This window comes from Haliotis rufescens, unplaced genomic scaffold (genome assembly GCF_023055435.1).
Source record: "Haliotis rufescens isolate VD_foot unplaced genomic scaffold, xgHalRufe1.0.p SCAF_8, whole genome shotgun sequence".
Lineage (NCBI taxonomy): Eukaryota > Metazoa > Mollusca > Gastropoda > Lepetellida > Haliotidae > Haliotis > Haliotis rufescens.
In genome coordinates, this window is record NW_025964372.1 from 54087897 (window position 1) to 54105494 (window position 17598).

Genomic DNA, 17598 nt, shown 5'->3' on the forward strand with positions numbered 1-17598 from the left:
TACAGTTATCACAGATATGTCTCACCTGGTCTCTCTATGTAATTACAGTTATCACAGATATGTCTCATCTGGTCTCTCTATGTAATTACAGTTATCACAGATATGTCTCACCTGGTCTCTCTATGTAATTACAGTTATCACAGATATGTCTCACCTGGTCTCTCAATGTAATTACAGTTATCACAGATATGTCTCACCTTGCCTCTCTATGTAATTACAGTTATCACAGATATGTCTCACCTGGTCTCTCTATGTAATTACAGTTATCATAGATATGTCTCACATGGCATCTCTATGTAATTACAGTTATCACAGATATGTCTCACCTGGTCTCTCTATGTAATTACAGTTATCACAGATATGTCTCACCTGGTCTCTCAATGTAATTACAGTTATCACAGATATGTCTCACCTTGCCTCTCGATGTAATTACAGTTATCACAGATATGTCTCACCTGGTCTCTCTATGTAATTACAGTTATCACAGATAATATCTCATCTGGTCTCTCTATGTAATTACAGTTATCACAGATATGTCTCACCTTGCCTCTCGATGTAATTACAGTTATCACAGATAATATCTCATCTGGTCTCTCTATGTAATTACAGTTATCACAGATATGTCTCACCTGGTCTCTCAATGTAATTACAGTTATCACAGATATGTCTCACCTTGCCTCTCGATGTAATTACAGTTATCACAGATATGTCTCACCTGGTCTCTCTATGTAATTACAGTTATCACAGATAATATCTCATCTGGTCTCTCTATGTAATTACAGTTATCACAGATATGTCTCACCTTGCCTCTCGATGTAATAACAGTTATCACAGATAATATCTCATCTGGTCTCTCTATGTAATTACAGTTATCACAGATATGTCTCACCTGGTCTCTCTATGTAATTACAGTTATCACAGATATGTCTCACCTTGCCTCTCGATGTAATTACTGTTATCACAGATAATGTCTCACCTGGCCTCTCTATGTAATTACAGGTATCACAGATATGTCTCACCTGGCCTCTCTATGTAATTACAGGTATCAGACATGTCTCACCTGGTCTCAATGTAATTACAGGTATCAGACATGTCTCACCTGGTCTCTCTATGTAATTACAGGTATCAGACATGTCTCACCTGGTCTCTCTATATAATTACAGGTATCAGACATGTCTCACTTGGCATGTCTGTGTGATTACAGTTAGGGTTTAGGAAAACATGTATCAAAAGACAACTTTAAAGGAAAAATCCCAAGTCTTTAACAATATTAATATGAAAATGATATGCTCTTCTTGAACATCCTAGGAAGAAGCACATACACATGCCATACACAGTGCAACCATAAAGCAGAATGTCAGATTTCTCGAGCAGCTTCAACAAATTGACAAGATATTACTAGCACTTTTGTCTTTATGACCTTGACCTTCAATTTCAGCCAAACACATACTTGATGTTTTTTTGTTGAAAACATCAGACATACTTCTACATACACTGAGAATTGGCTCAGAGGACACAAGAAGCCGAACTACCTCACATATGACCATTCCAGTGACCTTGATCTTCAATAAAGGTCATTGAAAAGATTCCCAAATCAATGCCCTACAATAAGGATGATACATGCCAAATTTCATCCTATTACAGAGAAATGTTCTTTACTTTTCTTGAGCATACTGCATTTGTGTATGACCTTGAGAGAGAATTTGAATATAAGGTATATCAAGAAGTTCCCAAAAGGTTATCCAGCATACAAACCATGATGTCCCTTGGTGGAATTCAAAGAAACCTTCTAATATCAAAATATTGTCAACTCTTGTACAAAGGTATTCAAATAATATAATCATTACATCATGAAACCTTTTCAAAAAAAGTCTGCAGAGAAAGGCATTTTACTGAAAATGTCAAACACACATTTGAAATAACTTTCACTTTGACCTTATATGTAGGTCTCCTCAGATCACGGCCATGTCCAAAGGCTGACATGTACCAAGTTTCATTGACAGACTAAATGCTTCTTGAGTCAGAGTTAAAAGAAACTTTTCTTCAGGCTTTGACCTATTGGATGACCTATTCAGAAAAAACCTGAATGCAGCTGCTTCAACACAGGAATAAAAGACAGGTCTCACCTGGCATCTCATCAGCATCTCGAAGAAGTTATCGTCCGGGACAGTGTCATCCGACTTCTGCTGAAGCAGCTGACCAATGACGGCCTGTGAACTGAGCCCGGGGAAGGAGGGACACTCAGCTCGCTGATCATTCATGCGTGAACCCTGGATGCCAGCCACCATGTCCAGGAAGTCATCTGTGCCAGGAGAGGCAACTGCAATGGGAAAGTTCACATCATGTGGCAGAACATTGCTGTAACAACTAAAAAGACAACTGCATTACATGCAAAACTGGATTCCGATTAAAAATGCTCAAGATATTGTGTACACGCTTTTAGGGATGAGTGTTTATTTGTTTGTTGTTTAACGCCGCACTAAGCAATATTCCAGCTATATTATAGCGGTCTGTAAACAATCGAGTCTGGACCAGACAATCTAGTGATTGACATAAGCATCGGCTTACGCAATATGGATACGATGACATGCATCAACCAAGTCAGCGAGTCTGACCACCCGACCAAATTGGTCGCCTCTTATTACAAGCATAGTCAATATTTACACCAAGAATGGGTTACTGAAGACCTATTGTAACCCCGATCTTTAATCTTCATCTTAATCCAATTACATTCAAGAACATTACTAGTTGCAAACTTGTTTTTTATAATTTATGTTATATTTGTATTTCCATTTCCAGGTTCTACATAATAGAATAACCCCAGTGGATTTAAGCATGTACATCACATGGACAAAGTGATCCAAGTAAACAGTAAATGACATGAAGACCGGAATTTGTAAACAATATCCAGTCTTGAGCTTAAAATTGCAGCGCATGTAATTATACAGTATTGGGACTTTGATTGACACAGTCAGATTTGTCAGTGGTCTGATGAACCAGCTCATAGAAACATGTACTGGTCCTATTGGATCTCTACTAGACACAATGGTCCTGACCAAAATGGTTTTGAAAAGGTATTACTTTGTTGCGCAATTACAATGAAAAACATGCCAAGAAGGCAACCACTGTACCACGCTGGTTTTGCTGAGAGTTACTGATTTCAAAAGTTGTACAAACTTAAATTACTTTGTTCAAGCCCAAAATAACACTAAACCACCGGACCAGCATTTAGTGAATTTTACTGGACAATAAAAAAATATGCTAGACTTGGACTAGATGACCAATGTTAGTGTCGACACTGCGATACAACTCCTGCTGTAGGAATTTGAAAGTCTTGGTTTATGATGCCATATTTGAATATTACCGGTAGTTGTTTGAAGCACAGCAGGATCACACATGATCCTTGTTTCTTTGTAGGAATCCAAGCAAAAAATGTTTGTGTAAGTTGTATTCTGACAACAGTTCCTGCCAGATAGTAACCTGCCAGCTGAGAACCTCGGTCACAGCGTCACACTGGCCATGTCAAGTCAACACAAGTAGATAAACTGATCTTTTTGTTAGAAAATGATCAAAAACATGAAAAACTATTTCCATTTGGGTATATATGCTCTACGTGCTGTCATCAAAGCCCTGCACGGCCATATTTAAGCACACCGAAAGGCTTGCAGTTCGTTTGTTTGTTTTTATTTCGGAATTTCAGAATAAGTGGGTTTGTTTACAAACAAAAGAATATAGCGTGCAGTTACTTCCCTTTACATGTGCACTGCTTTACTTGGCATCTCATGTTGCGGTCATGGAGGCTGTTGGAGTTTATATGTGTGCTTGTGTGTTTATATATGTAAATGCAAACATGAAACTTACGATAAAACAACACCAGACATGGTGATTTCCAAGTTCAATGGTATTTGTGTACTGTTTGCTGGACAAAGTTGTATATGCACAGATTAACATTACGTGTGAATGTGTCTATGGGTGCTTTACTTAAAAAAATACTTAAATTAATGTCAACAAAATTGAATGAAATCTTGGATAAAGTAATATAATGGCACCAAGATGATCGTCACTTTCATACTTTAACACGACCACCCTTAGCGCAATGACCATCGTAAGCCTGTAAGTCCCGTACTTTAACACTGGCTTATGATAGTCATAGCGCTAAGGGTGATCCTAACTCCTATACTTTAATACTGGCTTACGATAGTCATAGTGCTAAGGGTGATCGTAACTCCTACACTTTAATACTGGCTTACAATAGTCATAGCGCTAAGGGTGATTCTAACTCCTATACTTTAATACTGGCTTACGATAGTCATAGTGCTAAGGGTGATCGTAACTCCTACACTTTAATACTGGCTTACAATAGTCATAGCGCTAAGGGTGATTCTAACTCCTATACTTTAATACTGGCTTATGATAGTCATATTGCTAAGGGTGATCCTAACTCCTATACTTTGATACTGGCTTACGATAGTCATATTGCTAAGGGTGATCCTTACTCCTATACTTTGATACTGGCTTACGATAGTCATATTGCTAAGGGTGATCCTTACTCCTATACTTTGATACTGGCTTACGATAGTCATAGCGCTAAGGGTGATTCTAACTCCTATACTTTAATACTGGCTTACGATAGTCATATTGCTAAGGGTGATCCTAACTCCTATACTTTAATACTGGCTTACGATAGTCATATTGCTAAGGGTGATCCTAACTCCTATACTTTAACACTGGCTTACGATAGTCAAAGCGCTAAGGGTGATCCTAACTCCTATACTTTAATACTGGCTTACAATAGTCATAGCGCTAAGGGTGATCCTAACTCCTATACTTTAATACTGGCTTACAATAGTCATATTGCTAAGGGTGATCCTAACTCCTATACCTTTATACTGGCTTACGATAGTCATAGCGCTAAGGGTGATCCTAACTCCTATACTTTAATACTGGCTTACGATAGTCAGAGCGCTAAGGGTGATCCTAACTCCTATACTTTAATACTGGCTTATGATAGTCATATTGCTAAGGGTGATCCTAACTCCTATACTTTAATACTGGCTTACGATAGTCAGAGCGCTAAGGGTGATCCTAACTCCTATACTTTAATACTGGCTTACAATAGTCATATTGCTAAGGGTGATCCTAACTCCTATACCTTTATACTGGCTTAAGATAGTCATAGCGCTAAGGGTGATCCTAACTCCTATACTTTAATACTGGCTTACGATAGTCAGAGCGCTAAGGGTGATCCTAACTCCTATACTTTAATACTGGCTTACGATAGTCATATTGCTAAGGGTGATCCTAACTCCTATACTTTAATACTGGCTTACGATAGTCAGAGCGCTAAGGGTGATCCTAACTCCTATACTTTAATACTGGCTTACAATAGTCATATTGCTAAGGGTGATCCTAACTCCTATACTTTAATACTGGCTTACGATAGTCATAGCGCGAAGGGTGATCCTAACTCCTATACTTTAATACTGGCTTACAATAGTCATAGCGCTAAGGGTGATCCTAACTCCTATACTTTAATACTGGCTTACAATAGTCATAGTGCTAAGGGTGATCGTAACTCCCATGCTTTAACATTGGCTTAGTATAGTCGTACAGCTAAAGTGATCGTACGTCCCATGCTTTAACACTGGCTAACGAGTCATAGCCCTAAGAACACTTTGTTGAATCGGGCCCAGGGGAACATGGTAGGTGTATCAGATATAAATCATAACAACATATGTCATAAGCACGTGGTTGAGAGAACTGATTACAGCAACAGAGGAACTAAAATCCTTCCAAACACATAATTCAAGTGTCCAGTTGAAAAAGATGCTCTGTTTTGTAGTAGAGATATATGTCCTCACCTTGTGAGGAGAGAGTCTGACCATTGGGTTGAGGTGGGGTGGCGGTTGGAGGAGGGGTGGCAGGTGTCGGTTCGGACAGTCGAAACGAACATCTCTGGTCATCGATCCTGCGACTCTGGAACCGACTCAGGAGATCAAAGAAGTTGTCATCATCAGAAGCCTCGTCCTGAAACACATCAATAAAGGAAAGAGAGTGATTGAGAGAGAGAGTGAGGGCGCGAATGAGGGAACAAGGAGGTTGTGAAGTTGTGATACTGTGGTCACACCTTCAGGACACCAGGTGGTTGACACATTCAGGACACTGGGTGGTCACACCTTCAGGACACCAGGTGGTCACACTTTCAGGACACCAGGTGGTCACACCTTCAGAACACTGGGTGGTCACACCTTCAGGACACCAGGTGGTTACACCTTCAGGACACTAGGTGGTCACACCTTCAGGACACCAGGTGGTTACACCTTCAGGACACCAGGTGGTCACACCTTCAGGACACTGGGTCGTCACACCTTCAGGACACTGGGTGGTCACACCTTCAGGACACTGGGTGGTCACAGCTTCAGGACACTGGGTGGTCACACCTTCAGGACACTGGGTGGTAACACCTTCAGGACACAGGGTGGTCACACCTTCAGGACACTGGGTGGTCACACCTTCAGGACACTGGGTGGTAACACCTTCAGGACACCGGGTGGTCACACCTTCAGGACACTGGGTGGTCATACCTTCAGGACACTGGGTGGTCACACCTTCAGGACACCAGGTGGTAACACCTTCAGGACACAGGGTGGTCACACCTTCAGGACACTGGGTGGTCACACCTTCAGAACACTGGGTGGTCACACCTTCAGGACACCAGGTGGTAACACCTTCAAAACACAGGGTGGTCATACCTTCAGGACACCAGGTGGTCACACCTTCAGGACACTGGGTGGTAACACCTTCAGGACACAGGGTGGTCACACCTTCAGAACACTGGGTGGTAACACCTTCAGGACACTGGGTGGTCATACCTTCAGGACACTGGGTGGTCATACCTTCAGGACACCAGGTGGTCACACCTTCAGGACACCAGGCATCTAAACTTTTAAGCCATCAGATATTCACACTGTCAAGTAACCAGGAATACACAGAGTCAAGACACTAGATCACATGACACCTAGTGTTTACACCTACATGACAGTTAACCAGACAACTTGTGTATTTTTACCTTTTCTTCCTGGAGAGCAGAATCGGCAGTTTTGGGTCGAACAATGGCTGCTTTTTGCCTGGGCGTGTCCATGGACATCTCTGTGGCGATGCTGGCGGACTTCTGCACCTTGGGACGTGCACCTCCCCCACCCTTAGTGTCATTCTGCTGCTGTGTGACAGAAGTCATGTGACAATGATTAAAGAACTTCTGCCATGTTCCTGCCAATCTGACAAACAAACCTACATTAATTATGCACTTGGCAGCACATGCGGTAAACTTATTCAGTTAAATGAAGCAACCAATATTCAGCCCTGTCCCTTCTCCACCTGTTGTTTAAACTAATAGCCACTGAGGTTAACACAATCAGTCAACTACCTTGCTAACACAGGTTAACACAATCAGTCAACTACCTTGCTAACACAGGTTAACACAATCAGTCAACTACCATGCTAACACAGGTTAACACAATCAGTCAACTACCTTGCTAACACAGGTTAACACAATCAGTCAACACCTTGCTAACACAGGTTAACACAATCAGTCAACTACCTTGCTAACACAGGTTAACACAATCAGTCAACTACCATGCTAACACAGGTTAACACAATCAGTCAACTACCATGCTACAACAGGTTAACACAATCAGTCAACTACCATGCTAACACAGGTTAACACAATCGGACAGCTACCATGCTAACACAGGTTAACACAATCAGTCAACTATCTTGCTAACACAGGTTAACACAATCAGTCAACTACCTTGCTAACACAGGTTAACACAATCAGCCAACTACCTTGCTAACACAGGTTAACACAATCAGTCAACTACCTTGCTAACACAGGTTAACACAATCAGTCAACTACCATGCTAACACAGGTTAACACAATCAGTCAACTACCTTGCTAACACAGGTTAACACAATCAGTCAACTACCTTGTTAACACAGGTTAACACAATCAGTCAACTACCTTGCTAACACAGGTTAACACAATCAGTCAACTACCTTGCTAACACAGGTTAACACAATCAGTCAACTACCTTGCTAACAGGTTAACACAATCAGTCAACTACCTTGCTAACACAGGTTAACACAATCAGTCAACACCTTGCTAACACAGGTTAACACAATCAGTCAACTACCTTGCTAACACAGGTTAACACAATCAGCCAACTACCTTGCTAACACAGGTTAACACAATCAGTCAACTACCTTGCTAACACAGGTTAACACAATCAGTCAACACCTTGCTAACACAGGTTAACACAATCAGTCAACTATCTTGCTAACACAGGTTAACACAATCAGTCAACTATCTTGCTAACACAGGTTAACACAATCAGTCAACTATCTTGCTAACACAGGTTAACACAATCGGACAACTACCATGCTAACACAGGTTAACACAATCAGTCAACACCTTGCTAACACAGGTTGACACAATCAGCCAACTATCTTGCCAACACAGGTTAAGACAACCAGCAACTACCTCACTAATACAGGCTAACACAACCAGCCAACTACCATGCTAACACAGGTTAACACAATCAGTCAACACCTTGCTAACACAGGTTAACACAATCAGACAACTATCTTGCCAACACAGGTTAAGACAACCAGCAACTACCTCACTAATACAGGTTAACACAACCAGCCAACTACCTTGTTTTTATCTGGTGTCAGTTTCATCAGTTCCATGTTCTCCATACTGAATCTTCGCGCCCGATTTGGGCGTCGTCCTGGAACACAGACAGAGAAGCAACATGAGTAGGAAGTGACTGTTATAATAGAGACCACATTACAAGATGTTTACAGACCAGGGCCCACTTGCACAAAGCGATCTTAGCGCTACGACTATTGTAAGCCTATGTTAAAGTATGGGAGTTACGATCATCTTAGCGCTAAGATTGTTCTGTGCAAGTGGGCCCAGGTAGGTTCCATGTAACAAGTGACTCTTCTCTTACCTAGAGCCACGTCACTGACGTCCTTCCCACCTCCATCCCTCAACTCCGTCAACACACCATGGGAACTGGAACACCAAAAGGCTATTGTCAGAACATAACCAGTATCAGTACCAGTATCAGTTAGGTAAATACATTCGGACAATGTTCACCCCACGTCTAGAGGTATAGTGTTACCAGTCAGTGTCCCCACGTCTAGATGTATAGTGTTACCAGTCGGTGTCTCCACGTCTAGAGGTATAGTGTTACCAGTCAGTGTCTCCACGTCTAGAGGCATAGTGTTACCAGTCGGTGTCTCCACGTCTAGAGGTATAGTGTTACCAGTCAGTGTCCCCACGTCTAGAGGTATAGTGTTACCAGTCAGTGTCTCCACGTCTAGAGGTATAGTGTTACCAGTCAGTGTCCCCACGTCTAGATGTATAGTGTTACCAGTCGGTGTCTCCACGTCTAGATGTATAGTGTAACCAGTCAGTGTCCCCACGTCTAGATGTATAGTGTTACCAGTCGGTGTCTCCATGTCTAGAGGTATAGTGTTACCAGTCGGTGTCTCCATGTCTAGAGGCATAGTGTTACCAGTCAGTGTCCCCACGTCTAGAGGTATAGTGTTACCAGTCAGTGTCTCCATGTCTAGAGGTATAGCGTTACCAGTCAGTGTCTCAATGTCTAGAGGTATAGTGTTACCAGTCAGTGTCCCCACGTCTAGAGGCATAGTGTTACCAGTCAGTGTCCCCACGTCTAGAGGCATAGTGTTACCAGTCAGTGTCCCCGTGTCTAGAGGTATAGTGTTACCAGTCAGTGTCTCAATGTCTAGAGGTGTAGTGTTACCAGTCGGTGTCTCCACGTCTAGAGGCATAGTGTTACCAGTCAGTGTCCCCGTGTCTAGAGGTATAGTGTTACCAGTCAGTGTCCCCACGTCTAGAGGTATAGTGTTACCAGTCAGTGTCCCCGTGTCTAGAGGTATATTGTTACAAGTCAGTGTCCCCGTGTCTAGAGGTATAGTGTTACCAGTCAGTGTCCCCACGTCTAGAGGCATAGTGTTACCAGTCAGTGTCCCCGTGTCTAGACGTATATTGTTACAAGTCAGTGTCCCCGTGTCTAGAGGTATAGTGTTACCAGTCAGTGTCTCCACGTCTAGAGGCATAGCGTTACCAGTCAGTGTCTCCATGTCTAGAGGTATATTGTTACCGGTCAGTGTCTCCATGTCTAGATGTATATTGTTACCAGTCAGTGTCTCCATGTCTAGAGGTATATTGTAACCAGTCAGTGTCCCCACGTCTAGAGGTATAGTGTTACCAGTCAGTGTCTCCATGTCTAGAGGTATAGTGTTACCAGTCAGTGTCCCCACGTCTAGAGGTATAGTGTTTACTAAATGAGCTCCCGTGTAAAACCAATTTTATGAAACGAGTGAATAGTTGTGGTATCTGACGAGCCTTGCACCTCAAAGTTTACAATAACCTCACAATACCCGATGACGTAATTTGTGGAATATTGTTGCAAGATCCATCGGCGAGAGTACATAAGCACGCGTTTTGGTATTACACAATATGTAATACAGCTGTATGTTTTTTAAATGGGTGATCTCTTCACGGGCAAGTGAGTGAGTAAGTGAGTTGGGTTTAACGCCGCTTTTAACAATAAACAAGTTATATCACGGCGTGTCAGCTTAATGTGGGAGGAAAGCCTGAAGTGACGCAGGTATCAGACGTTTACCACTTCGGTGAAACCCACGAGCACGGGTATGGTGCTGACAAACCTAGAAACATAATCGAGGCTAACGGGGATTCGAACCCACGATCATAGGTTTCTGGCGTGTCCAAGGGACACAACTCTGCACAGTGAATCGCAGCGCTTTAGTCAACTGGGCCACCCGTGCCCCCCTTCACTGGCAAGTAATAAATAGTGTTACTAGTCAGTTTTTCTGTCTTAAGACATATATTGTTGGCAGTCAGTGTCCCTGTGTCTAGAGGCATAGTGTTACTAGTCAGTGTCCCTGTGTCAGTGTATATTGTTACCTGATAATGATCTCCTTGCTGTGGTCTGTCAGTGTGTAGTGTTACCTGTGTATGTTCTCCTTGCTGTGGTCTGTCAGTGTGTAGTGTTACCTGTGTATGTTCTCCTTGCTGTGGTCTGTCAGTGTGTAGTGTTACCTGTGTATGATCTCCTTGCTGTGGTCTGTCAGTGTGTAGTGTTACCTGATAATGATCTCCTTGCTGTGGTCTGTCAGTGTGTAGTGTTACCTGTGTATGTTCTCCTTGCTGTGGTCTGTCAGTGTGTAGTGTTACCTGTGTATGTTCTCCTTGCTGTGGTCTGTCAGTGTGTAGTGTTACCTGTGTATGATCTCCTTGCTGTGGTCTGTCAGTGTGTAGTGTTACCTGTGTATGTTTTCCTTGCTGTGGTCTGTCAGTGTGTAGTGTTACCTGTATATGATCTCCTTGCTGTTGTCTGTCAGTGTGTAGTGTTACCTGTGTGTGTTCTCCTTGCTGTGGTCTGTCAGTGTGTAGTGTTACCTGTGTATGTTCTCCTTGCTGTGGTCTGTCAGTGTGTAGTGTTACCTGTGTATGTTCTCCTTGCTGTGGTCTGTCAGAGTGTAGTGTTACCTGTGTATGTTCTCCTTGCTGTGGTCTGTCAGTGTGTAGTGTTACCTGTGTATGTTCTCCTTGCTGTGGTCTGTCAGTGTGTAGTGTTACCTGTGTATGTTCTCCTTGCTGTGGTCTGTCAGTGTGTAGTGTTACCTGTGTATGTTCTCCTTGCTGTGGTCTGTCAGTGTGTAGTGTTACCTGTGTATGTTCTCCTTGCTGTGGTCTGTCAGTGTGTAGTGTTACCTGTGTATGTTCTCCTTGCTGTGGTCTGTCATTGTGTAGTGTTACCTGTGTGTGTTCTCCTTGCTGTGGTCTGTCAGAGTGTAGTGTTCCCTGTGTATGTTCTCCTTGCTGTGGTCTGTCAGAGTGTAGTGTTACCTGTGTATGTTCTCCTTGCTGTGGTCTGTCAGTGTGTAGTGTTACCTGTGTATGTTCTCCTTGCTGTGGTCTGTCAGTGTGTAGTGTTACCTGTGTATGTTTTCCTTGCTGTGGTCTGTCAGTGTGTAGTGTTACCTGTGTATGTTCTCCTTGCTGTGGTATGTCATTGTGTAGTGTTACCTGTGTATGTTCTCCTTGCTGTGGTCTGTCAGTGTGTAGTGTTACCTGTGTATGTTCTCCTTGCTGTGGTCTGTCAGTGTGTAGTGTTACCTGTGTATGTTCTCCTTGCTGTGGTCTGTCAGTGTGTAGTGTTACCTGTGTATGTTCTCCTTGCTGTGGTCTGTCAGAGTGTAGTGTTACCTGTGTATGTTCTTCTTGCTGTGGTCTGTCAGTGTGTAGTGTTACCTGTGTGTGTTCTCCTTGCTGTGGTCTGTCAGTGTGTAGTGTTACCTGTGTATGTTCTCCTTGCTGTGGTCTGTCATTGTGTAGTGTTACCTGATAATGATCTCCTTGCTGTGGTCTGTCAGTGTGTAGTGTTACCTGTGTATGTTTTCCTAGCTGTGGTCTGTCAGTGTGTAGTGTTACCTGATAATGTTCTCCTTGCTGTGATCTCTCATTCCCAGAGCAGAGCGGAGGTCAACAAGGTTCATCTTTGCGGTCATCTGTCCTGTTTCATCTCCAATCTAAAAACAACATTGAATATGTCTGTTTGTTTTTGTTTTTTTACACCGCATTCAGCAATATTCAAGCTATATCACAGCAATATAAATAATCAAGACTGGATCAGACAATCCAGTGATTGACATCATGAGCATCGATCCACACAATTGGGTGAGGTGAGGTGAAAAGGGGTTTAACGTTGCATCCAAGATTATTGCATTTATATAGGGACGAGCTAACAACTGACCTCTCTAGAGATGTCCAGGTAAGCTTACAACTCAACGCTGCAGATATGTTCAGGTGAGCTAACAACTCACCTCTCTAGAGATGTCCAGGTAAGCTTACAACTCAACGCTGCAGATATGTTCAGGTGAGCTAACAACTGACCTCTCTAGATATGTTCAGGTAAGTTAACAACTGACCTCTCTAGATATGTTCAGGTAAGTTAACAACTGACCTCTCTATAGATGTCCAGGTAAGCTGACAACTCAACGCTGCAGATATGTTCATGTGAGCTAACAACTCACCTCTCTAGATATGTTCAGGTGAGCTGACAACTCACCTCTCTCAGATATGTTCAGGTAAGATGACAACTCACCTCTCTAGATATGTTCAGGTAAGTTAACAACTGACCTCTCTATAGATGTCCAGGTAAGCTGACAACTCAACGCTGCAGATATGTTCATGTGAGCTAACAACTCACCTCTCTAGATATGTTCAGGTGAGCTGACAACTCACCTCTCTCAGATATGTTCAGGTAAGATGACAACTCACCTCTCTAGATATGTTCAGGTAAGTTAACAACTGACCTCTCTATAGATGTCCAGGTAAGCTGACAACTCAACGCTACAGAAATGTTCATGTGAGCTAACAACTCACCTCTCTAGATATGTTCAGGTGAGCTGAGAACTCACCTCTCTAGATATGTTCAGGTAAGGTAACAACTCAACGCTGCAGATATGTTCAGGTGAGCTAACAACTCAACGCTACAGATATGTCCAGGTAAGCTGACAACTCACCTCTCTAGAGATGTCCAGGTAAGCTGACAACTCACCTCTCTAGATATGTTCAGGTAAGCTGACAACTCAACGCTACAGATATGTTCAGGTAAGCGGACAACTCACCTCTCTCAGATATGTTCAGGTAAGCTGACAACTCACCTCTCTAAGATATGTCCAGGTAAGCTGACAACTCACCTCTCTAAGATATGTTCAGGTAAGCGGACAACTCACCTCTCTCAGATATGTCCAGGTAAGCTGACAACTCACCTCTCTAAGATATGTTCAGGTAAGCTGACAACTCACCTCTCTAGAGATGTCCAGGTGTTTAGTGGCAAACTTGAGTGCTGCCTCATGTTCACCTAAGGCTGAGTGGGCATTGCCCAGGCTCCAGCATGCACGCCCCTCCCCGACTCGGTCGTGTAATTCTTGAGCAATGCGTAGATGCCTCATGTGGTACTCAATGGCCTTTTCATAGTCACGCAGCAAGGTGTACGTGTTCCCTAGGCTGTAGCAAGCCTGTGCTTCCAGAGCCTTGTCTTCTAGTTGTGTCGCAATTTGTAAACTTTTCCTGAAACATAGGATCATTTGTACTGGAGACAATTGTGTTGGAAATTGTACTGGAGAAGGTTGTACTGGAGTAGATTGTAGTGAAATAGGTTGTAGTGCTGTAGGTAGTACTCGAGAAGGTGGTAGTGGAGTAGGTGGTAGTGGAGTAGGTTGTACTGGAGTAGGTGGTAGTGAAGTAGATTGTAGTGGTGTAGGTTGTAGTGGAGTAGATTGTAGTGGAGTAGATTGTAGTGGAGTAGATTGTAGTATAGTAGATTGTAGTGGAGTAGGTGGTAGTGGAGTAGGTTGTACTGGAGTAGGTGGTAGTGCTGTAGGTAGTACTCGAGAAGGTGGTAGTGTAGTAGATTGTAGTATAGTAGATTGTAGTGGAGAAGGTGGTAGTGTAGTAGATTGTAGTGAAGTAGGTTGTAGTGCTGTAGGTAGTACTCGAGAAGGTGGTAGTGGAGTAGGTGGTAGTGGAGTAGGTGGTAGTGGAGTAGGTGGTAGTGGAGTAGGTGGTAGTGCTGTAGGTAGTACTCGAGAAGGTGGTAGTGGAGAAGGTGGTAGTGCTGTAGGTAGTACTCGAGAAGGTGGTAGTGGAGTAGGTGGTAGTGCGGTAGGTAGTACTCGAGAAGGTGGTAGTGGAGAAGGTGGTAGTGCTGTAGGTAGTACTCGAGAAGGTGGTAGTGGAGTAGGTGGTAGTGCTGTAGGTAGTACTCGAGAAGGTGGTAGTGGTGTAGGTGGTAGTGGAGTAGGTGGTAGTGCTGTAGGTAGTACTCGAGAAGGTGGTAGTGGAGTAGGTGGTAGTGGAGTAGATGGTAGTGCTGTAGGTAGTACTCGAGAAGGTGGTAGTGGAGTAGGTGGTAGTCCTGTAGGTAGTACTCGAGAAGGTGGTAGTGAAATAGGTTGTAGTGCTGTAGGTAGTACTCGAGAAGGTGGTAGTGGAGTAGGTGGTAGTGGAAGGTGAGGTGAAATTGGGTTTAACGTCGCGTCCAAGATTATTGCACTTATATAGCGACGTGCATGCACGTGTATGTGTGTGTGTGGCTGCTTGTACTAGTCCGGACTGATGCCGATTTATAGTGCTAGCTCACTGAGATACCATGCCGCAGTTTAACATGAATACCCCACTCAGACACAGTATACTGACTCCGAGCCGACCAGTCCTTGTTTTAGCCCCTTAATGCAGAGCGCCAGACAGGGTAACAACAAGTACAATCTTTTAACGTCTTTTTGTATGACGCGGACCGGGATCGAACCCTGGACCTTCCGCTCTCCGGGCGGACGCTCTACCACAAGACCACGGAGGCGGTCAGGTGGTAGTGGAGTAGGTGGTAGTGCTGTAGGTAGTACTCGAGAAGGTGGTAGTGGAGTAGGTGGTAGTGGAGTAGATGGTAGTGCTGTAGGTAGTACTCGAGAAGGTGGTAGTGGAGTAGGTGGTAGTGGAGTAGATGGTAGTGGAGTAGATGGTAGTGGAGTAGATGGTAGTGCTGTAGGTAGTACTCGAGAAGGTGGTAGTGGAGTAGGTGGTAGTGGAGTAGGTGGTAGTGGAGTAGGTGGTAGTGGAGTAGACGGTAGTGCTGTAGGTAGTACTCGAGAAGGTGGTAGTGGAGTAGGTGGTAGTGGAGTAGGTGGTAGTGGAGTAGATGGTAGTGGAGTAGATGGTAGTGGAGTAGATGGTAGTGCTGTAGGTAGTACTCGAGAAGGTGGTAGTGGAGTAGGTGGTAGTGGAGTAGGTGGTAGTGCTGTAGGTAGTACTCGAGAAGGTGGTAGTGGAGTAGGTGGTAGTGCTGTAGGTAGTACTCGAGAAGGTGGTAGTGGAGTAGGTGGTAGTGCTGTAGGTAGTAGTGGAGTAGGTGGTAGTGGAGTAGGTGGTAGTGGAGTAGGTGGTAGTGGAGTAGATGGTAGTGCTGTAGGTAGTACTCGAGAAGGTGGTAGTGGAGTAGGTGGTAGTGGAGTAGGTGGTAGTGGAGTAGATGGTAGTGCTGTAGGTAGTACTCGAGAAGGTGGTAGTGGAGTAGGTGGTAGTGGAGTAGGTGGTAGTGCTGTAGGTAGTACTCGAGAAGGTGGTAGTGGAGTAGGTGGTAGTGCGGTAGGTAGTAGTGGAGTAGGTGGTAGTGGAGTAGATGGTAGTGCTGTAGGTAGTACTCGAGAAGGTGGTAGTGGAGTAGGTGGTAGTGGAGTAGATGGTAGTGCTGTAGGTAGTACTCGAGAAGGTGGTAGTGGAGTAGGTGGTAGTGGAGTAGGTGGTAGTGCTGTAGGTAGTACTCGAGAAGGTGGTAGTGGAGTAGGTGGTAGTGGAGTAGGTGGTAGTGCTGTAGGTAGTACTCGAGAAGGTGGTAGTGGAGTAGGTGGTAGTGGAGTAGATGGTAGTGCTGTAGGTAGTACTCGAGAAGGTGGTAGTGGAGTAGGTGGTAGTGGAGTAGGTGGTAGTGGAGTAGATGGTAGTGGAGTAGATGGTAGTGGAGTAGATGGTAGTGCTGTAGGTAGTACTCGAGAAGGTGGTAGTGGAGTAGGTGGTAGTGGAGTAGGTGGTAGTGGAGTAGGTGGTAGTGGAGTAGATGGTAGTGCTGTAGGTAGTACTCGAGAAGGTGGTAGTGGAGTAGGTGGTAGTGGAGTAGATGGTAGTGCTGTAGGTAGTACTCGAGAAGGTGGTAGTGGAGTAGGTGGTAGTGGAGTAGGTGGTAGTGCTGTAGGTAGTACTCGAGAAGGTGGTAGTGGAGTAGGTGGTAGTGGAGTAGGTGGTAGTGCTGTAGGTAGTACTCGAGAAGGTGGTAGTGGAGTAGGTGGTAGTGGAGTAGATGGTAGTGCTGTAGGTAGTACTCGAGAAGGTGGTAGTGGAGTAGGTGGTAGTGCTGTAGGTAGTACTCGAGAAGGTGGTAGTGGAGTAGGTGGTAGTGCTGTAGGTAGTAGTGGAGTAGGTGGTAGTGGAGTAGGTGGTAGTGGAGTAGGTGGTAGTGGAGTAGATGGTAGTGCTGTAGGTAGTACTCGAGAAGGTGGTAGTGGAGTAGGTGGTAGTGGAGTAGGTGGTAGTGGAGTAGATGGTAGTGCTGTAGGTAGTACTCGAGAAGGTGGTAGTGGAGTAGGTGGTAGTGGAGTAGGTGGTAGTGCTGTAGGTAGTACTCGAGAAGGTGGTAGTGGAGTAGGTGGTAGTGCGGTAGGTAGTAGTGGAGTAGGTGGTAGTGGAGTAGGTGGTAGTGCTGTAGGTAGTACTCGAGAAGGTGGTAGTGGAGTAGGTGGTAGTGGAGTAGGTGGTAGTGGAGTAGATGGTAGTGGAGTAGATGGTAGTGGAGTAGATGGTAGTGCTGTAGGTAGTACTCGAGAAGGTGGTAGTGGAGTAGGTGGTAGTGGAGTAGGTGGTAGTGGAGTAGATGGTAGTGCTGTAGGTAGTACTCGAGAAGGTGGTAGTGGAGTAGGTGGTAG

The 17598-nt window shown here is 44.2% G+C and overlaps 2 protein-coding genes across 2 annotated transcripts in view; both read right to left on the reverse strand.

Annotated features, from left to right (window-relative positions):
• LOC124124237 (G-protein-signaling modulator 2-like) overlaps positions 1-17598 on the reverse strand; it is a 113491-nt gene that overhangs the window by 2785 nt on the left and 93108 nt on the right. Inside the window, exons 8-14 of the mRNA XM_046487366.2 lie at positions 13933-14197; positions 12554-12651; positions 9015-9079; positions 8713-8789; positions 7070-7219; positions 5862-6027; positions 2127-2320 (exon numbers count right to left, since the gene is read on the reverse strand). Coding sequence (XP_046343322.2) covers positions 2127-2320; positions 5862-6027; positions 7070-7219; positions 8713-8789; positions 9015-9079; positions 12554-12651; positions 13933-14197 — 1015 coding nt within the window. The remainder of the gene's footprint in view (positions 1-2126; positions 2321-5861; positions 6028-7069; positions 7220-8712; positions 8790-9014; positions 9080-12553; positions 12652-13932; positions 14198-17598) is intronic.
• LOC125376904 (myosin light chain kinase, smooth muscle-like) lies at positions 9140-10499 on the reverse strand. Its single transcript, XM_048389366.1, has one exon. It carries the CDS (start codon positions 10318-10320, stop codon positions 9160-9162), a length of 1161 nt encoding a protein of 386 aa, XP_048245323.1. The 5' UTR covers positions 10321-10499; the 3' UTR covers positions 9140-9159.